Source organism: Apteryx rowi, unplaced genomic scaffold, assembly GCF_003343035.1.
Source record: "Apteryx rowi isolate R43461 unplaced genomic scaffold, aptRow1 scaffold_1443, whole genome shotgun sequence".
NCBI lineage: Eukaryota > Metazoa > Chordata > Aves > Apterygiformes > Apterygidae > Apteryx > Apteryx rowi.
The window spans coordinates 21,882-46,471 of NW_020447690.1; the positions used below are offsets into that span (position 1 = coordinate 21,882).

General features: G+C 44.5%; 2 protein-coding genes and 1 non-coding gene across 13 annotated transcripts in view; all 3 read left to right on the plus strand.

The window, feature by feature from the left end:
* Window positions 1–4,962, plus strand: part of CWF19L1 (CWF19 like cell cycle control factor 1) — a 17,227-nt gene extending 12,265 nt beyond the window's left edge. The window contains exons 10-13 of one of the 4 annotated variants that reach the window (XM_026058214.1): window positions 1,403–1,612; window positions 2,389–2,508; window positions 4,277–4,374; window positions 4,748–4,960. In XM_026058214.1, the coding sequence (XP_025913999.1) occupies window positions 1,403–1,612; window positions 2,389–2,508; window positions 4,277–4,374; window positions 4,748–4,892 (573 nt within the window). In that variant the 3' untranslated portion in view covers window positions 4,893–4,960. Of the gene's footprint in view, window positions 1–1,402; window positions 1,613–2,388; window positions 2,509–4,276; window positions 4,375–4,747 lie in introns of those variants that run through there. The other 3 variants (XM_026058218.1, XM_026058216.1, XM_026058217.1) reach the window with 3 other exon arrangements.
* On the plus strand, window positions 2,073–2,216 carry LOC112962240. Its single transcript, XR_003252234.1, has one exon. It is a non-coding gene; the product is annotated as a small nucleolar RNA SNORA12 (small nucleolar RNA).
* Window positions 4,963–5,000: 38 nt separating the features above from the next.
* CHUK (conserved helix-loop-helix ubiquitous kinase) lies at window positions 5,001–24,543 on the plus strand. 8 transcript variants are annotated; one of them, XM_026058219.1, is made up of 12 exons: window positions 5,001–5,165; window positions 5,238–5,332; window positions 7,773–7,887; window positions 10,556–10,625; window positions 14,926–15,014; window positions 15,725–15,814; window positions 16,451–16,575; window positions 18,459–18,566; window positions 20,168–20,303; window positions 21,357–21,551; window positions 21,943–22,045; window positions 24,362–24,543. In XM_026058219.1, exons 1-12 carry the CDS (start codon window positions 5,043–5,045, stop codon window positions 24,526–24,528), a joined length of 1,416 nt encoding a protein of 471 aa, XP_025914004.1. In that variant the 5' UTR covers window positions 5,001–5,042; the 3' UTR covers window positions 24,529–24,543. The 8 variants fall into 8 exon arrangements, with proteins under 8 accessions (XP_025914004.1, XP_025914005.1, XP_025914009.1 ...); XM_026058220.1 differs by having other exon boundaries at window positions 24,365–24,543; XM_026058224.1 differs by having other exon boundaries at window positions 24,337–24,409.
* Window positions 24,544–24,590: the final 47 nt, after the last annotated feature.

Genomic DNA, 24,590 nt, shown 5'->3' on the forward strand with positions numbered 1-24,590 from the left:
AAAAAAAAAAAAAAAAAAAGAAAAAAAAAAAAGGAAGCCTGGCTTGGAACTGCTGTCAAAATTTGCTGAAGTGCACAGATGCAGACTGCGAAAGCCTTTTTCTGAAACTATCTGCTGATAACATTATGCACAACAAAAGAGATGAGATGCGCTAACAAAAACCATCTAAACAGACTGACTACAGATAGTCTAGACAGACTATAGTCTACACGGACTATCCAAATGGACATAGTCTATGGGGTTTTTTATTTTATTTTAAACAACAACAGGAAAACCCACCTCTAAGTAAACAAACCAATCCAGCAGCGAAATTCACTGGTTTTTTTTTGTTTGTTTGTTTTTTGCCCATATTATTTTGTCTATTTTAGACTGAAATCAGATGCCAAATAAGCAAGAAGTGTACCATGGATTTTGCTGGGATAACCACACTAAGAAGTGTTTCTGATTTCTCTAGACTGTTATAGTACCATAAACCCACCCCCTACTTTTATATGCGCAAACATACTCCCATATGCTCTTTACCGGTTCTTGTGTAACAGCAAAATATTTCCTGGAGTGGATGGAGCTGTAGCAGTAAAATTGTGTAGTGAAACTATCCTCTTCCTCTTCTCCCTAACTTGGACCCTTCGTTTTGTTTTCAGTTTCTTTCATTTCCCCCTAAAAGACATAGGTATATAGACAGAGATTTGTAAAAATGAAACATGGCCCTATTTTGTTCAGGCAACAGACCTGAACTATGCTGACAGAAGACTTTTTTTTTTTTTTTTGCTGTGCCAGCCTTAAAGATTTTCGTGTGTTACTACCTGACACAACTTTTCCCGTGTGAACTCAGTGTCAGTTAGCATCAGCTTCGGCAGTAGGATGCGCTGGCTGGAGTTATGCCCAACATCCCTGGGGTGATTTGTTCCAGTTTTGTCATATACAGATTAAACAGAAGATTCATAATTTTTATTGGAGACGTTGAATTAATCATTGGTCTCTCTATTTTCCCTAAATTATTGCTCCTGTGTAGCACAGTCCACAGCTACAGGGACAGATTTGTCCACATGTTTAGTTTAAATGCAGGTGTAAGTTTTTAAGTGGATTTTTTTTGGGGGGAGGGGGGGTTTATAATAGAATTTCTAGCCACAGTGGTTCATTCAGTTGCTGCATTGCAGACAATTTTCTGGCATTAGAATTTTTTTTTTTAAGTAGTAGTTCCTGCCTTTTTCTCATTCATCTAGTAATTAATAAATTTCTAATGAACTTAATCTCTAGTAAGTGACATCGAAAAGGAAGCTTTACTGATTTGGGATAGCTAGGCTGTGGGATACTCTCGGAATGTGGTCAGCACAAGTGAGCTTCGCAACATGGTAAGTGTTTGCAGTGAGTGAGTAACTGATATATATTTGTTTCGTTCTAGTGCTATCTTGCCCTGGCCAAGGGCGGCTTACTACCTGATCATGTCCTGATTTTGCCTATAGGGCACTATCAATCAGTAGTTGACTTATCTTCAGAGGTGGTGGAAGAAGTGACCAAGTACAAATCCGCCCTAAAGGAATTTTTCAGAAGCAAGGGAAAGAGATATGTCTTATTTGAAAGAAACTATAGGAGTCAGCATCTGCAGTTACAGGTATGATTTTTAGTGCAATACTGGAAGAATGCAACCTGAGTTTATATGCAAATGTGTTGAAAGTGAACGCTCACCTTCAGCCTTCCCTTCACAGAGTATGGATAGAAGTCATCTTACCAAGGTTAGACGCAGAACAAAAACAAAGCCTTTGTGCTGGTTGTGCCGCAGTCCTTTAGTTTTTCCTGTTACAGCAGGCACAGGGTTGATTTGTGTTGAGTGAGTGGGGAAAAAACTGTTTTTCCTGTCATGGAACTAATTAAAAAGCTCACAACGTCTACAGATGAGTTGCAAGACTTTGCTCTTACTCTGATCAGCTCACACTGGCATATGAACTGTGGTACTTGTAGTTTAACTGAAATAGGCTGAAAATCTAAAAATATACCTGCAGAGCTCTGGTATTGGTAGACAACAACCAACCTTTTGATTTGATTGTTTCTTGTATGCCGATCATTTGGTGGTTTATTGTGGTGGTTTCTGTATCTGGCAGATCTGTAACTGTATCAGAGCGGCCTTAAACTACCACAAAGATCAGAAAGGAGGACGAGTGTTCTGAGAACTCTTTCAGGCTTTTAAGTTTTCAGTTTTTTGTTCAACTCCTACAGAAAATCTCTCATAAGTTTAAGCCTGTATAGATAGGTGCTCACCTGTCTTGCATGATGATGATGAGCAGTACTGAGGAGCATACCAGCTCCAGTGATGGATTTATTGCTTTCTGTGAGTAAATGGTTTGTCTTGTCTTTTCCTCTCGTTATGAAAATGTTGTCCATGCTCTCCAGGTGATTCCTGTCCCATTGGACCTCTGTACTTCTGAAGACATTAAAGAGTCCTTTATTGTACAGGCACAGGAACAACAGATTGAATTGTTAGAGATCCCAGAGCACTCAGATATCAAGCAAGTATGAGACAAGATTTCACCTGTTATTTACCTCACCTCAATCCTTTCTAGGCTGGTATTTCATTCTGGGGTCATTTTGCATGGTAAGACTAAGCTGTTGGAGGTCGACCGCCATAGACTTGAGTTGCAGATATGCCAGACGTTTTCTGCTCCAGATGAAGTCACCGTGAATGACAGATGCTTTGCTTCCTTGAAAAATAAGCCCTTTGTCTGCCTGCAGCAGTTATTGATAATCTTGGAGAGCCTAAGGTGTATATTTTCTTTTCATTTGAATGAAGCCTGTGCTGCTAGGTGCTTTCAGCACTGCTGTTCTGATGCAATTTGCTAAGATGTCCTGTAGTTTCCTCAGAGCAGCTGTGTGTTTGCTGGAGGAGAAACTCCAAATATAGCTTATACAAAAGGTAAGGCAGAAATCTTACTTCAGGGACAGGGATGTAAGAAATGACCCTTTGCCCTGCTATCCCAGCTGTGTGCACAGCTAGTTGCATTCACTGCTAGTAGTGCTAAACCAACCCTCTCTCAGTGTCAGTGCAAAGCAGGTAGCTTTAAGTTCCCTTGGATAAGGATTTGGAAGAAGTATTCCTTTGTACCAGAGAAATTAGTCTGTAGTGATATAGGCTTCTCTGTAACCAGTAATCACAGGGAGACCGTATCTGCAGCAAGAGCTGGAAACAGCGCATGTTTATGCTAGTTACTTTCTAAGCTATTTATGAGTATTTATATCTGCATCAAAAACTGGGTTTTTTTGTTTTTTGTTAGCTGAGAAGTGTAAATTTACTCTCTCCACACAATATTTTTTTTTCTTCATCTACAATATGCCATATTAGCTTGGGATGACTTAGCTAGGCAACTATGATCACTCTTACCCAAGGTCTGATATTTAATGTCTCTGTAGTGGTGTCATCTGCAGAATTACCCCACAAAAATGTAACATTGTGCTGTACAGTGCTCTGTATGCAAGCCCACAAACCGATCCCAGCTGAAAGCAATCCATCATTTCAGGTTGTCTCTTAATAGCTGCATTTTGAGATCTATGATTGATCCAGTTTGTTTCTGTTTGTGTGTTCTAATCTGGTTTTCAGTTTGCTTCTCAAAGGAAACTAGAGTGCAGCTAGAGTCCCTCTTGTTAGGAAGCATTAGCTCCTTGACAGAGTGGGGCAGATTTCCAGGACACAGCTACTCGAATAAAAGAGTTAGGAGAGGGCCTTTTTGGTGTTTTATTGATGAAAAGGCTTTGGCGTGGACTCAGCCAGCATTAGACAACCCACAGGATGAAGTCCTGTTTCTTGTGCATAGGTACATCTAAACCTCAGGGTCTGCATGGTCTCAGATCAGCCTTGGGAGAAGAATCTAAAGGAAGCCTGGATTTCCTTAATTCTAATGTTCAAATGAATCAAGGTTACCTTCAGGGAAAATCCAAGTATAGAGTCATCTACACCAGTTACCATGTCCAAAAAATGTACTTTCTTGCTTGAGTTCAAAGCCCATCTCTCATGAAACCGTATCATTTTTAAATAACAGAACTAGAGTAGTTAAGATTCTGCTCCTCTGTGGGGTTAGAGACCATTTAAAACAGCAGGGTGAATTTAACATTACTGGAAGACTTTGACTTGAAAATATTCAGTGTTGCCCTGCCACTGTTAAATGCTGCCCTTGCTCCCCTGAGGCAATAAGAGGCCTGAAAACCTGCAGTTCCCTGCGGCTTGGAGGGAACCAGGGCCCCTTTTTCTGGGCTCCGTGTTTCAGCGAGGTCTCCTTTCTTTCCCTAGGTAGCCCAGCCCGGGACGCCCTATTTCTACGTGGAGCTGGACACGGGCGAGAAGCTTTTCCATCGCATCCGGAAAAGCTTTCCGCTACAGTTTGGCAGGTTTGGGGTTGTTTGTTTGTTTGTTTGTTTTTGGTGCCCCTTTTCCCTCCTCCCTAATGCTCTGGTGAAGCAAAGCATTGTAGGGGCTGTGGCAGCTCATGCACCCCAAGGCCTGCTGGGGGGAGGTGATTGGGGAGGGGGGGGCTGTGATGTCATGTCAGGCAAGGTGAGGGGCATGTTTGAGGTCGTGCCAGAGGAGGGAGGGGTGTGTGTAAGGTCATGCTGGGTGTGGGGGGGGCTGTGATGTCATGCCGGGTGAGGGGAGGAGGGGGCTGTGACATCACACTGGGGGAGGGGAGGCAGGTGATGTCACGCCGGGCTGGGGGGGCGGCGTGACGTCACGCCGGGCGGCTGACGCGGGCTGTGCTTGCAGGGAGGTGCTGGCGAGCGCGGCGCTGCTGGGGCTGCCCCACCGCGCCGACTGGCGGCAGTGCACGGCGGCGCGGCCCGAGGAGGCGGCCGCCGCCCAGGCCTTCCGCCGCGACTTCCAGCCCTTCGACTTCGCCCTGCAGGCCTGACGGCGGCGGTGACGGCGGCGGCGAACGCGCGGCGATTGGCGGCGGCGGCGGCGTGACGCGCGCGCGCTCCTCTGTGACGCGGCAATAAAGGCGGTGTGGCGCGGGGCGCTGAGTGGCTGCGGCGCGGGGCCGGGGGGCGGCGGAGGCGGCATGGAGCGGGCCCCCGGCGGCGCGGCGTTGCGGGGGCAGCCGGCGGGCGGCTGCGGCCCCTGGGAGATGCGGGACCGCCTGGGCACCGGCGGCTTCGGCAACGTCTGCCTCTACCAGCACCAGGTGCGCGCCGGGCCGGGCCGCGGGGCGGGGCGGGCGGCGCGCCGGGCCTTCTGACGGCGCTGTGTCCCGCAGGACTCGGGCGCCAAGGTGGCCATCAAGTCGTGCCGGCTGGAGCTCAGCGTCAAGAACAAGGACCGCTGGTGCCACGAGATCGACATCATGAAGAAGTGAGTGCGGCCGGGCCCGGGCCCGGGCCCTGCTGCTGCTGGAATAGGGTGCCGCCCGCGCCCCGGCCGCCTCTCCCGGGGGCTGCCGGCGCTCCCGCTCCCGGTACCGACGGGCTTCCTGCCCCTAACGTGCGGCCGTGCAGGCAGGGGCGGCCGGAGCCCGCGCGTGCCTCCGCGGGCGGTGTGTGGGACGGGGCTCCAGTGACAGCCAGACCCCTGGTCTCACGTGTGGCTGGCGTGTGGGACGGGGGTGTAGTGACAACCCGACCGCTGGGGTCGCATACGGCCAGTGTGTGGGATGGGGGTCCGGGTGTCACTAGACCCCCAGGGTCACATGTGGCCAGTATATGGAACAGACGTTTAGTGACAAGCACACTCCTGGGGTCACATATGGCTGGTGTATGGGACAGAAGTGTAATGACAGCCAGACATTCGGCCACTGTGCCAGATGGGGATCTAGTGCCAGCCAGACCCCCTGGCCTCATGTGTGGCTGCTATGTGGGATGGGGTCTAGTGCCAGCCGACCACCACACTTGCATTTGGCCAATGCGTTTGGGGGTCTAGTGGCAGCCACACCACTGGGGCCACATGCAGCAGGTATGTGGGGTGGGGACCTCGTGACAACCAGACCCCTGGGCTCATGTGTGTGGTTAGTGTTTGGCATGGGGGTCTAGTGACAGGCAGCCCTCCTGGGCTCACATGTGGTTGGTGTGTAGGACGGGGGTCTAGTGACCCCCCCCTGCCCCCAGCTTTATATGGCCAGCGTGCAGGACAGGGGTTTAAGTGACAGTCAGAGTCTGTGCACTCATGTGTGGCCGGTGCGCAGGACTAGGGTCTAGTGCCAACCAGAGCTGCAGCCTTCCCTGCCCTGCACTAGCATTTGGCTGGTGTGTGGGTTGGGGGTCTGTGATGTGTGGAGCTGGAGTCTAGTGACAGCCAGGTCCCCTGGGCTCACATGTGGCCAGTGTTTAAGACTGAGGTCTAGTGACATTCAAACCCCTCTGCACTTATGTACCAGCTGGTGTGTCAGGCTGTGATCTGGGGTTGTCTGAACCCTTCTGCTGTCATGTACCAACTAGCATGTTGAATTGGGATCTAGTGATAACCACCCCCCCCCCCCGCACTCATGTGCTGGGCCATCGATTTGCTCAGGACCTAGTGACATCCAAACTCCTCTATGCTCTTATACCAGCCAGTGCCTCAGTCTTCATCTAGAGACATCCAAACCCCTGTGTGCTCCCATACCAACCAATTTATTGGACTGTGATCTGGCAATTGGGGATCTAGGAATAGCTGTTTTCTGTGACGCTCCCTTTCTTACTGAGTAACGTCTCCCAGCTCTTTTTAACGAGAGGCTACTCACCCTGGGCAACCCACCATCCCTCTCCAGCACGTCCCTCTGAGATACCTGTGAATCAGAGCAGGCGAAATTCATCCTCATGGACAGAGTTACTCAGTTATTTCTCTGTGTGTCAGGCATCTCATGGAGTTGTTCCCTCATCCTGAGAACTGCTTCTTGAGGGAGATCCTGTAGCATGAAATGAACAGTCTTGCTGGCAGGGGCAAGGACACCCTTACAGAGTTTTGTTTTGAGTTGTCCTCAAACAACTCAAAACTCTTTGCTGTGCCCACACTGCATGGAGCTTTACTGAGCTCATGCTGTCCCTTGTCACACTGATCTGCTTATATACACACTACGTGCACATTATGTTATCGTTAGCAGAGGAAACCACTTGCAGACATCATGTTAGAGCTAAGTTTGTAATTCAGTATTGGATAATCACTTTTCCTATCAACATTTTCACTGCAAAGCCCTATTCATGTTCTGAATATAGGCACTGAATCGTACTTCTACTACTTTTCTGTGATAACTCTCAGAGACTTTGGACTGTGTACATGGGAGTAATTTATCTTCACTTCCTTCTAGATATGTGTTTTATTCCTGAGAATAGCATATTTTGAGGCAGTCAGGAAACAGCTGTTTGAATGTAGCTGCACAAATGATTTTTTCCCAATGTACATGTATTTTACGTGTCTAGTTCTACTTCCATAGTATAGTTGCACAAGAGTTAACATATTCTTACAAAACTTCTGGACCAAAGGGAAACTGTCCTCAAATGCAGAAATAAAAACACGTATGAAATGGCTGTGCCAAGAATGTGCAGAAATCAAGAACTTGAGCCTGGATCTCCATCATCCAAGTCCTGTATCTTGACTTGGAGACCACGTTTCTGCTCATCACTGGTTTGTGTATTCACAACGTATGGATTTTATGCATTTCGATACTGGTAGGTACCTGTTAAAGAGTGTACTTCTCAGCAGCAATACATTTGGGGAACAGAGATCTTACTGAAACATAAAGCGTGGTTGGTTGGTAGTCTATCTTCTTGCTCTTCCAAAAGAGGGGTCAGACTTTTCATCAAGCTTTTCATGTGCCTAGGTTGAACCATCCCAATGTAGTAAGAGCCTGTGAAGTTCCTGAGGAGATGAACTTTCTTGTTAACGATGTTCCTCTTCTAGCAATGGAATATTGTTCAGGGGGCGATCTCCGGAAGGTAAGCTCTGCTTTGCCTTGACACATCTAGGAAAATGAGTCGAGTTAATGCTCTTTTCCTAACTGCAGTTGTCTGTGAAACCATATATATTATGTGGCCCTTTTTGGGGAGGGTACAGGTGCAGAGAGGTAAACATGCAGTAAAAAAAAACACAGCTCAAGTGTGAAGTGAGGCTTGTGCTATGAAACCAGGTGATAGAAGGAGTAATCCAAGGGCAGATACTATTTTATCCTGAAGCAGTGTCTCCTTTCATAGGATTGCATCAGCATTAATGCAATTTCCTGTAACCTAGATATTAGCACCCACCATGACTGGATTTGCTGCTGTTTGTCTGTATTTATTTGGAGTCTGACCTGTTTTTAATCCATGTGTGTCCAGTGTTTTGTTGTTTTCGGCTACAAGGAAGGATTTTGATTCTCTTGTGCTAGGCTTGGGCCACCAAAACTTCCAAGATTTTTCTGTTTCCTTCTAAACTGGGAACTGCCTTTCTGCAAAGCAGCAGCAGCAGCACCCAAGAGTAAATGAACATTTCGGTAGTTCACAAGGCAGTGGCTTTATGGCCAGATAGATTCTGTACTCCCTTTCCATTGTAGCTGGGTTCAGTAAGCAGTTGTTTGTTTGAGGATGAAGAAGCAGATTTCCACTGATTAAAGGTTGCTTAGAAATCACTTCATCTAAGTGATCAGGAAGCTCTTTTCTGTTAAACATGTTTTTTTGGTTTTTTTTTACCAGCATTAAATAGCAAACAGCTTGGAGAAACAAGTCATGGACTGGAAGGACTTGTAGAAAGCCAGAAGGAGTTTAACGAAAGCAGATGCTGAATGCAATAACTACATGTTTGTGACTTATTTAGCTTTGTTTTATTTTCTAGCATTGCTTAAAACAGTTGGGGCAGTCTTTAAGACTGAAAGGATGGCAGCGAAAGGAAGCGGGTTTATGCTGAAATACCATTTGGATGTTGCAAACACAGAGAGCAGGCCATATTCTCAATGATTCTTGGGTGTTGTATTTATGCAGTACAAGTTTTGAGAAAACTTACAGGTAAACTGGGAAACTATGGCCAAGAAATTTGGGGTTGCATTAGCTCTGCTTTCAGTACAGTACTTGATTATTTAATTTCTAGTGAAACCTTGAAAGTTACATAGGTTCTGGGACAGTTTAGGAAGTAACATGCTTTATTTCACTTGATCACATGTAGTGCTTTGTTTCTTATAAAAAAAAGATTTCTTATTTCTGGTCCTACTCTGTCTTTTTTAAACCTTTCTCCTACACTTACTTGGTATCATTTGTGTTTTGCACTGCTGTTAATTTCTCATTGTACATCTGTGATCTTTTATAAAGCCTGGAAAAGCATGTGCTTCTGTCTACATTTTTATGCTTACGCTCCTTCAGGGAAATGCTGTAGGATCTGAGCTTGAATTCTGACTTGGTCCTTCTCCTTCATTATTGTTCAGCACATCTACTCAGAACAGAGGGCTCAGGGAGTGAGATGTTGGAGTTTGGTTTCTTTCCCATGGAAGTCTGACTGCTGAGATGAGTGCCTGAGGTGCGGGAGACAGGTGGAGACATGAAGGTACACCATGGGAGTAGTGGCTGCAGGGTAGAGGTGTACTTCAGTCATCTATGAAAGCATTCCACATAGCCATGAAGGAAAAAATCCAATCGCTCACTGATAGACTTGAGGGAGTATGCAGGGGATTGCTGAGGCTAGTTATTGGCAGGTTGTTTAAGGCAGCCTGGAGGCAGTCTGAGGTGATAGTGCTGAGAGAGGTACTAGAGGACATGTCCTTTGCCGTTTTTAAGGTGCCTGACTGTGGAGTAGGTGGCCGGTGCTGTTTCTCATCACCTCCAGGGTTCAGGCAGCATTATGGGAGTAGAGACTGACTACAGATGACTACAGGAGGTGTCCACGGTGTTCGGCAGCCTCTCAAGAAGGGAGCTGATACCTGGGTGACTTTTCCTTAGTCTAGGGTATTGCTTGGATGCAGCACAGTGAGAAAAACAGACTCTGTTAGAGCCCATAACCAGCTTGTTCAGGTTAAAGAAGCAGTCACACAGGGCCAGGAAGACAGTCTGGGAGTTGTAAATGACTTTACAATGGCTTTCTCTTCTGTGGTGTGCCCTATGCTAAATTTTGCCTGTTACTTTCCCTTCCTTTCATCTGTTCTTGAATGCCTAGGGCTTAGGTCTATATCCATTCCTTTTGCTTTTTGTCACTAAGTCTCGTTTTCCCCAATGGAGAGCAGGTGTTCTTCCAAGCAGCAGAGCTGCTTCAGATATTCAGGGTGTTCCTAAATCCCATCAGGCCAAAATTCAGAAGATGGGGAACAAGCAGATTCCGGGAAGCTGGCCCCCAGTTGCCTGAAGCCATATGCCCTACATGGGTCTCTTGTCAGTTCACTTTCCGATGGTTTTCATGCTTCTGTGGTCTTATTCTAAGAGACCAAATCTTCTTTTCAACCCTTGTACCTGTGCAGTGAATTTTGTTTTTGTCCGGGTTGTTTTCTTTTTTCTCATGCTTTTAATTTGCAAAGTCACCTACCTTATTCAACTATGGTTATATTTGAGCTGTGCTGTTTTTTCTGTGGGGTGTTGGCAAGAATGGAAGATGGTGTTCTTGACTATTAATTGTTGCATTGCAGGTGTAATTTTGTTTTCTTTTCTGTAGTTGCTGAACAAACCCGAAAACTGCTGTGGGCTTAAGGAAAGTCAGATTCTTTCTCTACTTAGTGACATTGGTATGTAGTCTGTTGCCTTTCCTGTTGTTATGTTTATTATGTGTAATTGCATTTTTCTGTTTCAACTGGACTAGCAAAAACAGGCTGCTAAAACAAATCAAGTTTCTGTTCCAGAGGAAGGACTTTGTGTCCCTGCTGATCATAAAGACAAGAAACTTTCACTACTGACCTGTCTGTGGAATGTGATTTGAAAAGCTATGTATTGAGCGGTTGTTGGTAACTCTATGACATTAAGGTCACAGTTTGCTAGTTCAAAACCTGCTTCTGTTAATGGCTCTGGAGATGCCAAACTGCATGTCAGCTGAAGGAATGTAACTTTTGCAAGCCTAAAAACAAGAACCAACATGAGAAATGCCAAAGTTGCTGTGTGTCTTCTTTATGTAGGGTTTGCTAGCAGGAGGGAAGTTTTGTTTGTTCCGGATGACAGGGCTGAGGAGATGATAAACTGGATTGCGGTTGAGAGCAGGACGGGTAAGAGTGTAGCAGAAGGAGAAGGGAACAGTACAGGCCAGTCCAGAAATCTTCTGGCTAATGATCTGCTTTCAGCTGAGGGTCAATTAGTTGGGTTATCTCAAATAAGCATGCCTAAACATTGAGAATCTTCTCCTTTTGGAAGACCAATTACATGGGGCTATGTTAGGAACAGTGTGGCTAGCACAGTGAAGAAGTTTATTGTCTCCTTTACTCAGTGCTGGGGAGGCCACATCTGGGTACAGTACCCACATTTGACTAAAGAAGGATGTGGAGATCCTGGTGAGGCCCCACAGAGGCTGCCAAGCTGTTCGGGGCCTGGAACACGTGACTCACAAGGGGATGGGATGGAGCTGGACTTCTTGGGTCTGGTCAAGGGGAGGCTGAGCTAGGATCTGAGAGCAGACTGTGACGGTGGGAAGGGTGGGTAAAAGCTGATGATCAGGGCCAAACTTTACTTGATATTGGTGGGCAACATAACAAGGGACAATGGTCACAAGTTGCACCCTGTGATGTTTGGATTGGACATGGGGAAGGATGGTGCAGCCCTGAGACAGGTCAACAAAGAGATGGAGGATTTCCATCCTTGGTGGAGGGTTTCAGGACTGAAAGCCATAGTCACCCTGACCTGGTGTTGTTGACCTGTCCTTCTGTGAGCAGGAGGTTGGAGGAGAGACCTCTGGATGTCCCTTCCCGCCAACACTGCTGTGGTGCTGTGAATCAACTGTGTATGGTCCTAGGAAAGGTTTCAAGGCAGTGCTTAGGGAGGCAGAGTGATGAAAAGATGACAGTTATCCAGTGATTGACTTGATCTGCATTGTAGAAAGTGTCCAATATCATGTGGATTTCAGGTTCTGCTAACTGGAAAGAGAGTAGGCAGCAAGTCAGTACAGGGTGGGAGTAGCCCAAGGAGACAGCACTGCTGTTAGAGAACAATTTTCTTTGATAAATTCTGGGCACCTGCTCAAAATATCTTTCCTAAGGCAGTGGTAATCTATCAAGGTCAGTCTGTGATGCAAACTTGATGGTTTCTAGACGTGCTTCATCAAATCTTTATCACATTTTGCGGACTGTTGAGCTTTAGCTTGCTTGATGCCAAATTCTTGGCTGCTGAGAGCACTGTAAGGAGATGAATATCTCCAGTGTGGCAGTCACATCGCATCTGGATAGCCTCTGTCAGTGTGTGCCACTGCTTAACAAGTAGCGACTTGCTGCCTTACTTTGAAGAAAAGGTATGAGAGAGTCTCCTCAGACTGGCCTTCCTGTCTATCAGGAAAAGTGCCCAGCTTCTTGGACACCCTGGGGCGGACACATCATCTGATTCGGGCTGAAGCCTGCAGATGAGTTCCCTTGGTTTCTGTAGCAAGTGGGCTTTCCAGGAGAGCTGCTCAGGAGAGCTCCTCATCTTTTTAATTCTGTTGCAGTTAACCAGTCTCTACTTGTAGGAAAGGACCCCTATTTTTAGGATGAAGAAGTGTTTGGGTGAAGAAGCTGGCCTGAGCTTTTAGGCAGGACTCTTAAGGGGTGCTTTTCTGTGTCTCAAAAGATGGAGGAGAAGAGAGAGGATTGTCTTCTCCCTAATGATTTTTTTCTGAAGCAGAAGGAGGGTACTTTGTCTGGAGAGCAAAGGATGTGATGGTTTAGTGCAGGGTCTCTTCTGGGTAGTGACAGACCCTTAAAAGGGCAGGGAGACATGAATTCCCAGAGAAAAATGAACCTGATGTTTGTTTTCTGTAAGGCCATTTGCCAGCCTTGTGTTACTGCCATGACCTCCCCAGGGTGCTTGTTTGACATGGTGGTCAGTGACAGGTCATCTGGAGTTTCATTCCTGCCAAAATCCTACATATGAGCTAGCATATCCTGATACGTGTTTGTAACTTCTTCAAGGCTTCATCAGCCTCCAACTCTTGGCAATTTAAAGCTGGCCCTGATCAGCCATTTTTAAGTGGCACACGTGATGCCGCTTGAAAAGTCGCTAGCAATAATTCAGCTCAAAAATGTTCAATGTGCACATCAGGTTTGAGAACTCAAAGACCTTTCCATGTTCACAGACTATTTAATAGCAGCTTCTCTCCTTTCAGTGCTCAGAGGACTTGCAGTTAAGTTACCCAAATCAGGTGCAACTCCTTCATTCCTTTATCACTGTTCCCCTTCCACATGCAGACAGAGTGTTTGAATTGCAGAAAAAGCACATTAGTTGAATATTTCTCTTAAAATAATCCCATAATGAATTTACAGTCATGGTTAGTTAGCATTAGGCTTCTAGATTAACATGTTGTGCAGACTGAATATTTTTTTTGTGTAGGAAAATTTAAGATACCCCATGATGTAGGTAGGAAAAGTAATGGGATTTACAATATCTGGCTTGGCCCTTACATGGAGCCTTTTCTTTTCTTTCCACTTGCACATCTCCAAGACTAAAAAATCATGACTTCATGAAGAAAGTCTCCATTTTAAGGAAGTCTTTTTTGCTGTTTTGTTGGTGGCCTTGTCCTGTGACAGACACTAACTTGATAATCTTTTATGTGGCAGTCAGCACCATTATTTGGATGGGCTAGCCGTGTTCCCCACCACCATCACCACCACCTTCAGGCAGAATTTCTCTCCAGTTCTTTTTTTGATAGTAGCTCCACAGTCGCATCAAGGCAATTTAAGCATGGGCTGCTGCCACAAGGCACAGTGCTTCCCCTTCCATTTTCTTGGGTGCATGCTCCCATTCCCTCCCTTATTCCAGCACTCCCATAACCATGTCAGGAGCTGGATCTGGAAACCAGCCTGGATAAAACTTGATCTTCTTTCCTGAGTAGTTTTCAGCTGGATCACTTCCAGGACAACACAGTCCTGTAAGTGTGCTGCCATGCAAAGTGCAGCTGGGAAAGGGGGGTTGGGAACCAGTGTTCCTTCTGGGGATAGCTCCCACCCAGCCTGCTTAAAGCAATCATGGTATTGCGCCTTTAACATTCAGAGTAACAGAAGTGATGCTACTCTGAGCACACCAGTCCCTTGCCATGAGAGGGAAATCCTTGAGCCCAGGTTCAGTGCTGCTAATACTGATCTGGGTGTTGCCAATGGCACTTTGGGCAGTTGCTGCATTTAGCATTAACCAGATGCTGCCCAAGAAGGAGGCTTGTAATATGGGGCAGCCTTATTTAATCGGTTTTGAGCTCCAACCATACTGCTGTCTCATCACAGCTGGATGTTCCCTTCCCTGGTAACATGGTTCCTCCTGCATTGCTTTGACAACTGTGAAAGTTTACTAGAAGCTTTGTAAGCCGCTATTTGGCAGTAGTTTTAGATCAAAATAAAACCTGATGTGTTTTCATTTCCTTAATTAATTTCAGTGATTTCTTTCAAATACATCTTGCATAGTGCGCTCACAAATATAAATAGATCTTCCTGTTACTTTGTGTTAATTTACTGAGATCTAAGAACACAGGACACGCAGAGCTGTATCAGGCTGTCTACACATTTTGGAGGTCTGTTCTGCTTGTCTGCATGTTGTGGTTCATTTTGTAACTGTAAAGTTTGAGAAGAATTCAGCTCCCTTTTCTCTTGCTTTTAAGGCAAGGCGTTTGGCCTGCGGTTATGCTGCAAGGTTTGAATTCCTTAGCAACCCCAGCTTCTGCGGAGCAGAGGAACAGAGCTAGTTTAGTCTGGTAGCTATATGCTTATGACAGTTCTACTCTTTTAAGTCATTAATATATTTAATGCTATTTTTTAGGGAAGATTTATTGCTGAATTCAACCCTGAAATCAGGGATATTAGACTTTTATTGGATTTGTTTTAACCAGTGCTCTTTTTTTTCTTAAATCAAATACTTGCCTTTCAGGGTCTGGTATCCAGTATTTGCATGAAAACAGAATTATACACAGAGACTTAAAGCCTGAAAATATTGTTCTTCAGGATGAAGGTGGGAAGGTAAGTCAAATGGCCTCTGTCACTGGTGTTCCAGCTGTCATTTCTGGAAGTTGCCAGTAGTTTTCTCTTGCCTGAGAGAAGTAGAAGAGAGTGAGTGGTTTATGGCATTGAATTAGGCTGAGATTACAACCATGAATTTATTAAAAGTTCACATCTTCTTGAAACAACAAATCCTATTTTGCTTATTCTTAAAATCTTATCATTAAAAACAACCAACTTTTGTTTCCATTCAGGAGCCCTGCCTGCAACAGAATAGGAATGATATGAAATTGTAGCGTAGGGTATCTCTGTGTTTGTGACTTTATGAGGGTTGAATGTAAAACTGAGCTTGTCTGTGTAGTGATGGATTTCTAAAAAATGGAAAGGTCATTATTGTTTTTCTGTTTAAACAAATAACTTTAAATTCCAAGATAAAAAGCTTGATGCTGCATTCAACCAAGCAGAATCCATTCACTTTTGGGCCATAATGGACTGTAACTGGCAAGTTACTTTAAATAAAGTTGAGTCTAAGTAGAGACAGGTGAACAAGGCCGGCTTACATAGCAGAACAGCAAACATCAACACCATGGCACATTTCAAAGCTTCACCACAGATTTTTTCCATTCTGGTTTTCCTCTTTTTGAGTGTATGTTCTGGATGTCACTGCACAGCCTTTTTTTGTTGTTTGTTCTGAATTTGCTCTTCTGATGAACTGCTTGAACTGCTTACAGATTGTCCACAAAATAATAGACCTGGGATATGCCAAAGATCTGGATCAAGGAAGTTTATGCACGTCATTTGTTGGAACATTACAATATTTGGTAAGTTGTTTTTTGGTTTTTTTTTTTGCATGTGTACAATTGATTTGGTATTATCACATTTTATAGAATCACAGAAGTGTGTGTCAGAAGGAACCTTCAGAGGTCCTTTGTCCAGCCTTCTGCTCACAGCAGGAGTCGCCAGCACTAGGTCAGGGTAGCCCTGGCTTGGCCCAGTTGAGCCCTGAAACCCCTGGGATGGAGATCTCCCACCTCTCTGGTGACCTGTCCCAGGGCTGCTCCCCATCCAGGGGAAGAAGTATTTCCTCATTCCAACCTGAACCCCCTGGGCTGTGATCTGTGGCTGTTGCCCCTTGTTATATTGCTTGTCGCTTCCAAGGAGGGTTTGTCCCTGTCTGTCCCCTTTGTCCCTGTCCGTCCTGCAGCCAGGAGCTGCTTGCACACACCCCCGGCCTCCCCGTGAGCAGACTCACAAGCCCAGCTCCCTCCCATCTCCTTGTGGGTCAGGTGCTCCAGGCTCTGACCAATTTGGTACCCTGCATGGGGTCTTGTGAGGGTGTCCACATCCCTCCAGAGCTAGGGGTCCACACATAGACACAGCGTTGTCTCTCCAAAAGTGAGAGAGTTTAGATTATCTGAAATACCACGTTCAAAATGTCTTTTTATGGTACTTTTTAGGCTCCAGAACTCTTTGAGAATAAATCCTACTCTGTTACTGTTGATTACTGGAGCTTTGGAACAATGGTGTTTGAATGCATTGCAGGATTTAGACCCTTCTTGCATAATCTACAGCCTTTTACCTGGTAAGATGTTTATTCCGTGAGAGATGATGCCAAGCAGTAGAACTGACAGTTACTGTGTGTCGTGAGGTGACAGTGTGAACCAGAATGATTAAATGTATTATGAAGTGTTGGGGCTGTTGGTCTGTAAGTTCTGCAGAGGCCCTTGACACCTCGATGGTATCATTAATGCTTTGATTGGCTACTTAAACATTTTGTATTATGCACTTATTACATTGTGTGATAGTACCTGGTCATAGTGATCCCTTCAGGAGGGAAATCTGAGCCAAAAAATGGAATTATAAACCAATCTGTTAAATGATAATGTGTTGAAGCAGCAGTGTCAGAAAAATGTCATGTATGGGAAGGAGACAAACCGTCTTTTGTTCACCTAGGCGATGAGGTTATTCATTATTAGCAATAAGTAACACACAGAAAGGCAGACCCTGTCTTGGGTAGTAAGAACACAGGATGCAAAAAACATTGGAGGCATGGGGTTGTATGATTTTAGATGCTAACTGATTTATTAAATCCACTGGTAAAGAGCCTTTTAGAGGGGTGTTTTTGAAGGGTCTGGAAGAAGAGGTGCTGAGCAGAGTGGAAGAATAGCCCATACCTAGGGATAGGCAGGGTGGTGTTAGAAAGTTTGCTATTTAAATTCCTCCTGGTGCCATTGCTTGTTTCAAAGGCTAGTTTTGAAGGAAATGTGTTTGTAAAGAATTTTTATGAAGTGATAACTGAAAGACTTTTACCTGCATGTGGAGGTTTCTCACTGCGYTTTGAGGGCCAGAACAAAGGGCAGAAATATTTATTTCTGTATTTCCACTTTATTTCTTACCTTGCAATATTAGGAGTGTATAAGCTTTGTTTTCATAAGGATGATTCTGCAACAGAACAAATGTAAAAATGGCTGCTCTGTGAGCTTTGAAATAATAACTGTAGGTAGCTAGGTAGCTAAAGTAAATTATTAAGTTTTTATGAGAGTATTAGTTTAAAAAATTAATATGTTTTAACAAAAAATAATTTTAACCAGTATGTAGCAATACTTTCCCCTTTTAGCGGCTAACTCTTGAGATTTTATTATTTTAATAATTCAACATTTATCTCATTTTTTCCAGCATATGGAGAACTTGATTTCCTAATGTAAATAGTAGAAAACTAATGAATGAATGAGATAGAAACAACTCTTCCAAGCATCTGTATCCATTAAAAAGGAAGAAAACAGTGTGGGCCACATGCATGTAGCTTCAGTTCATTTTGGGGTGACTGGGGAAGAGATCAGGCTGGCAACCCACAGGCCTATGAAATGTTCAGCTGGTTTACAAGTGACTGATGATTGCAGCACAGATTGTGCTTATCTGGGACTTGTACTGGAAAATCGTGTTTCTCTGGCAGCAGCTGAACTCTAGGCAAGGTCCCAACCAGTGCTGAAGTGAGCTAGGGTGAGGAAACTGAGGCAGAGTTTGATGGGGATGCTTTTCCTAGTATTGAATCCAATAAAATGCTGTATTTTTAACACCTCTGTATTTTATGTTTCTCTTAGGTCAAGGTAAGTGCGGTAGTTTTACCAGATGACTGGTGCAAATCCAAATCTTACCTGTCTCGTGAATGTGTGGTACTGCAAGGTGTCCAGTGTGGTCGGTGAATTGTTGCATTTTGATCCTTTTGTTTGCCACTGCCTGGATCTGCTTTCAGGCAGAGGCGAAAGCATTTCCAGAGCATTTCCCCTCTCCCACTTGGAGATAGTTGTTCCAAGTGGACTGTTCAAAAATGGCTTTTTTATTGTGAAAAACAGAGTTTGTTTTCTGAAACTGCTGGAATGTGGCACTTTTTGCTAATGCCAACTTCAATTGGCCCTTTACAGAAGTAGAATTTTCAAGATATCCATGGATAATTATATTTTTTAGGCATGAAAAAATTAAGAAGAAGGATCCGAAGCACATCTTTGCTTCCGAAGAGATGAATGGGGAGGTTCGATTTAGTACCCATTTGCCGCAGCCTCACAGCCTCTGTGGGTAAGTGTGTCCTTGTGGTTGCGTGTGTTAATTTCTGACCTGTCTTCTAAACTGAGGGGTTCTTCTTCTCTCTTATAAAGACTGTCTCAAGCTCCAGGCAAGCTATTGTTCATTATTAAGGAATACGCTGTAGCCAGATGTCTCTCTGATATTATGGGCTCTCCAGCTACAGCAGTAGTGTCCATGGGGTGACAGCAGTTCACCTTATAGTTTGTGGGATGATAGCTGTTGCACCTTGCAGTGTGAATTCGATCACTGCTTTCCACCCATTATAACAAGGACACTGAGTAATATCTACCTGATACTTGATGACATAGAATCTCATAAGCCAAGTTTTAGATGCTTCTAATGTAACTTTGGTAGCAGATGCTTGAATTAGGTGCTCCATGAAAGCTATATTTTTTATTATTTGGCTTGACAAACTGCAGCGAGTCCAGCAGAGGCCACAGAGGTGGTTGGAGCCTGGTGCCATAGAGCATATGAGGACAGGCCCAGGGAGCCGGGCTTATTCAGTTTGGAAAAGAGAAGGCAAAGGGGGATGTAACTGTGTCCTCCTCTATCTAGCGGGGTGTTACAGAGACAATGAAGTCAGACTCTTCTCAGAGGGGCATAGTGAAGGGACAAGAGGCCACAGCACACATTGCAACAAGGAAAATCCCAGTTTTCACATAGGAAAAAAATTTCCCCCTGCTAGTGGTATGTCTCTGGGACGGGGCACCAAGCAGTGGGGGATCTCCATCCTTGGGGATTTCCCAGACTTGCCTGAACACAGCCCTGAGTAACCTGCTTTAGCTGCGATGTTGGCCCTGCTGTGAACCAGGATTGGACTAGAGGACCCCCGCAGGGGTACCTCTAACCTGGATTACTTGGTCTGCACCAAATGAGGAGTCAGATGTTGATTATTTGCCACCTTTAGCACTTGCGTCTTTAGATGTGGCCAACAAATGTGGCACAATCCATTGGCACTGGCAGATTTCTAGGAAAAATACTGAAGTTGAGAATGAAGTAAATGGCTATCTAGTGGTCTGAGCTTTCTGAACAGTATTTCAAGAGACTCTGAACAATAAACCAGATGCTTCTTGTGTGGATAAACATGGAGAAGAGCCTCCTGAGTAGTCTGAAGCCCAGAGATGGTTATTCTGCAGACACTGCTTTGAAAACTATTTGCTTTTCAGTGCATCACAGTTGTTTTTGAAAAAACAATTTCCCCTCTTAATCTAATTTGAAATTAGTCAAGCTACTGTTCTATTAAGATATTTTTGACTCAGTGAATAGCAGTTATGAAGAGGGAGAAGTATGGTGAAAGGTAAATATATTGGATGGTCACGTGCTCCTGCTGAGGTCAACAAAGATTTTGTTGTTGGAGTGAGGATGTTCACTGCGTATGTGCTTTCCTCCCCTTCCATGCTTTTCCTGCTGCCAGGATATGCAACTTCAGCAAAATCACCGCTTTTCACACATGCTCAGCCTATTTTGCATACGTATGATCTCTAACCCACAAAGTATCATAATTTCATTGCTTTTGTGAGAACCTAGTTTCTTAAGTGGACTTACCGTTGTAGAATATCTGTCTTCTCTTTCTTATGGCTCCTCTGGTTTAGTTTAATTGTAGAATCGATGGAAAACTGGTTGCAACTGATGCTTAATTGGGATCCACAACAGAGGGGTGGAGATATAGAGCCTGAAACCAGTCGTCCAAAGTGTTTCCTGATAATGGATCATATCCTGAATTTGAAGGTAAGTGTAGGGTTGTTGCTTGGTTTAAAGGCTGACGGAAAGCATCTCTGAGGAAAGGAAGTGTGTTCAGTGGAGCAAAGCTATAATCCTGCCATCATCCAACTCCAGTATCATGAGGACTGTTTCTCTTGATACTGGTGAGTGGGTGAGTATACATACTGCATACCTAGTATGTATCTGAAGGCAAAATATCACCAGCTATATTAATCTCTATAGCTTTACTCTTGAAGCAGAAGAATGACCATGTGTTAGTGTGTCACATCTCAGTAAGGACTCACCAAGTTCAAATAATGGTGTAATATTTACTAACAGTTTATTTGACCTCCATTACTGGTGGTGTGACCTCGAGGTTCATATATCAGGGCACCATGTAGCTCTACCAGAGCAGAGATTTCATTCACTTGGCCCTTTCCCTTTGAGTAAATACTGGAGCTTTGCTGGAATGGGGCCAGCTCAGGGAAGCATGTGTAGAAGCCGCAGGATAATTTGGTCTGATCTGGAAAGATTCCAGAGGAATTACAGTACAGAAAATGTTACGCCAATAATTTGGACTGGTCAACATCTGTATATTGTGTGGTGGGTCCTACGATCTCTGCACAGACACATTAGAACTAGAGAAAGCCATGAGAGCAGTGAGAAGGCAAGTAGTGGTATGTAATGGCTTTTTTATAGGGGGATTAAAGGACTTTCCTTCTTGGGAGTAATACTGGCCAGTGTTAGAGACTACAGGGGATGAGATGGCCTTTGTGCTGGCTTGTCACCATTCTTTTGTGTAATTTAGCAGCAATATAGCTCATGAAAGCGATTTGTGGGTTTGGTTTTAGTTTCTTCGAGAGTAAGTTAAAAGTTACAGACCCAGGCCTGGAGTTGTATTATGTGGAACTTTATTCCTACACTTGATTACTGATGTCATTAAAGCTCAAGTGATGGTATCAGTCTAATTTACTAATTTCACTACATACTCCCTCCGAAAGAATATGTCATTGAGGCTTTGGTGTCCTTTCTCTTTGGTAGCCAGTGACTTGTAATCAATTTGTCCTGTTCTTTTTACAGATAGTACACATCCTAAATATGACCTCTGCAAAGATTGTTTCATTTCTCTTGAATCCTGAGGAAAGCCTTCATTCACTTCAGATTCGCATCGAGTTTGAAACTGGAATAAGTACTGGAAATCAGGAACTGCTGTTGGAGACGGGAATTTGCCTGGACCCTCGGAAACCTGCTTCCCAATGCGTTATTGATGGCGTAGTAAGAATGATTCTGGTTTTCTCTGTTAGCGCAATGTCCTTTACTTTCTGAGGGAATTTAAAATCTTAGGGAAGATAAATTTTCTTGATCTCCTCCCAGTGGAGACAGTTTGTTCTGTAAGTAGAGTAAGTCACAAGATCTAGCATTATTTCCTTTATAGGGTAATGTAAATAAGTTCCTATGGTCAGACTCTGTCTCAATATTCAAATAAAGTAACTTGCTAGCAGAGGGTCCTACATTTGTGGGATCTATCCAAATTAGTTTTTGTGTGGTATCATATAAGGAGACTGTCTGCCAATAATAGTTAGTTCATATGACTAGGATCCTCTGGGTTAGCAGGAGCTGTGTTTGGGATTTGTTCTGTTTATATTTTCTTGTCTTTCCTCACCAGAGAGGCTGGGATAGCTACATGGTGTATTTGTTTGATAAAAGCAAAACCGTCTATGAAGGACCCTTTGCTTCTCGGAGCCTGTCTGACTGTGTAAATTACATTGGTAAGTGTGCTGTTGGACTCCTTGGACTTGAAAGCGCTGCCTCTCACTTAATATGAAATTAGATTAGCCTTACAAATCTCTGTGTGTATCTTGAACAGCAATCTTTAATTCAGGGATGACCATTTAATAACCTGGAGCAGCCTAACAAAGTTAGTTAGTAGAACAACTTAACATTTCTTTAATGTTTTTGCCCTTATATTAAATTCTCTGCATTGAGGGGCATCTGCCCCTCTGTTGTCTTTTTGGTCTGAGTTTGTTCACTACATACCAGAAATAGGAGTCTGCCTTGGCAGTCCTGATTTCATTTGCACAGCCTTTGTTCCGGTAAAGGGTCTTTTCCCTTTACATCCACAGAGTGTTGCAGTGACATGCCAGGAGTCGTTTGCAGAACTTGAGTGATACCCCGCAAAGGCATTTTACGGTGGTACCCAAGATCAAGGACCTTCTTATCGCTTTAGCATCTGTAACAGCTGTGCACATATCCCTTCTCCCCCTCCTTTTTTCCCCATGCACAGATATAAATAGTAGAGTGTCCCTGAGCTGTTCTTCACAGTTCTAATAGTTCTGTCCCCTGAGATGGGGTGCTTTGGAGGTTCATGAGCAGTTGCCCTCCTACAGCTCTCCTAGACACGTTATGCTTTTGAACCCCATATTAACATCCTGAGGATGCAGGTTACCTTTTTGTCCTGTACTGTCTGCAGTAGTTGCATTTCAGCTGTGATCCATCTGTCAGGTCTTGCCTAAGTAGAGAACGTGTTCTTCATTTTGTGCTACTGATCATTTAAGCCCTGTATGAGGAAATCCACCTTGCTCCAATCACAGAAACAAGCCCATTGTGGTTGGCTGTATTGCACCAGTTACAAAACTGCTGATGTTTTCCTGTGCAGGTTATGGATTAGGGTGGTTTTTCAGGGACATCTGGCAAAGGTTCAAGACCTGCACTCTCTCACTGTCTCCCCTGAGGGTTTTCAGCTCCAGTGATAATGGGGCCATAACCTCCTAGCCCTGATCCTACCTCTGGCCTCACCAAGCAAAGACAAGTGTCTGAGAAAGTCCAGCTCCTTCTTTCCTCTTTGATTTGTTAAGAGTAAAGCCTGGCCACTGCTGAACAGATAATCATGGGACCTGCTCCAGCCAGTCTCCCTTAGTGCTGGCACTGCTGCTTGGTCCTGGCAGCATCAATATACCTGGTGCCAAGGAACTCTTAGACTCTACATGAAAGCTTCTTCTCTGTGTATGGCTTCCTTGACATGTCTCTTGAAATGACAGCAGGCTCCTGCAGGACCTTAGATACTTCTACGAAAGTTTGAAAAAAAAAAAAAAAAAAAAAGAAGAAGATATAGTGTCAGGGGACGTCTACTAGGACACTGCATATATGGGAAATGTCTCATGAAATATACCAGTTGCTGCAAAATAGCTATATTTTCTTTGACTTGGTTCTGCAGAAGTTGTGCTGGATTTACCTGACTCCTTATGCTGTCTCTCAGCTTTGTTTTAGCTGGTTCTTTCTGTATTCTGGGCTATTGTCTTCTGGTGAATCCCACTGTATTGCACCGTTGTGCTGAATCTTTTGGAGCTAAGGGTTTTTACAAAATGCACATTGATGTTCCAGTATACTGAGAGTTCCCCATCTCTATGGGGGAACACACGCAAGTCCTTCATCGTCCCCTCTTAAACATCTACATCAGAAATCTGGGGGAAAATGTTCACAATCCTTATTGTATTATTATGATACTTCCAGATGGAACACAGGTCAGGACAGTGACTGGCCAGTACTGGTTGATTAAATAGCACAATTAAATTTGCTTTGCTAGCTACACCTGAACACAGTGCGTTTTAGCATAGCCCCATGCAAGTTTCTAATTCTAGGACCCAAAGAACCAGCAGCCATCCTTTGAAACAAAGGCCTTGACTATTGCCAGCAACTAAATGGGAGCACCTAGCTTGATTCAGTGGTCAAAAGGGCTACTGGGATGCCTGGCTAGTGGCCTGTTGAGCAGAATAGCATTTGTAGCGCCATTGCTGCATCCAGATCCAGAAAAAAACTGTTATATGATTTGGGCTTTTTTTCCTCAAATGAGTCTCTTGGGTGTAACCCCCATTACTGTCAGTCCTTTTTCTCTAGTCATACTGTTTGGTAGCTGGAAGAGTTTTTCCAAGTGGAAATGACATAGCAGTGAATCACATACACAATCTAGTAATAATCTGAAGCAAATACTCAAACAATCTAAGTCCACAGAAGGGCGTGGATTTTGCAACACCAACCATGATAGCCCTTGATTCCTGTAAAGCACTCTATATACACCATGTGTTCAGCAGATAGTAGCAGTTCGCGCAGAAGGGCGCGCGAAGGGACGTGCGAAGGGACCTTCATTTCTGTTCCCTGTGGTGTACACTTCCTCAAGTATGGTCGTGACACGCYGCACAGCGCGTTCCCCAGYGRCTGTTGSAGTTGCTGCGTCAGAGGCTTGGACCCAGACTGACCCTCTGACAGTAGATGCGGCTCTACAGGTCTCAGGCTGCAGGGAGTGCTTGGGGCCTCTCC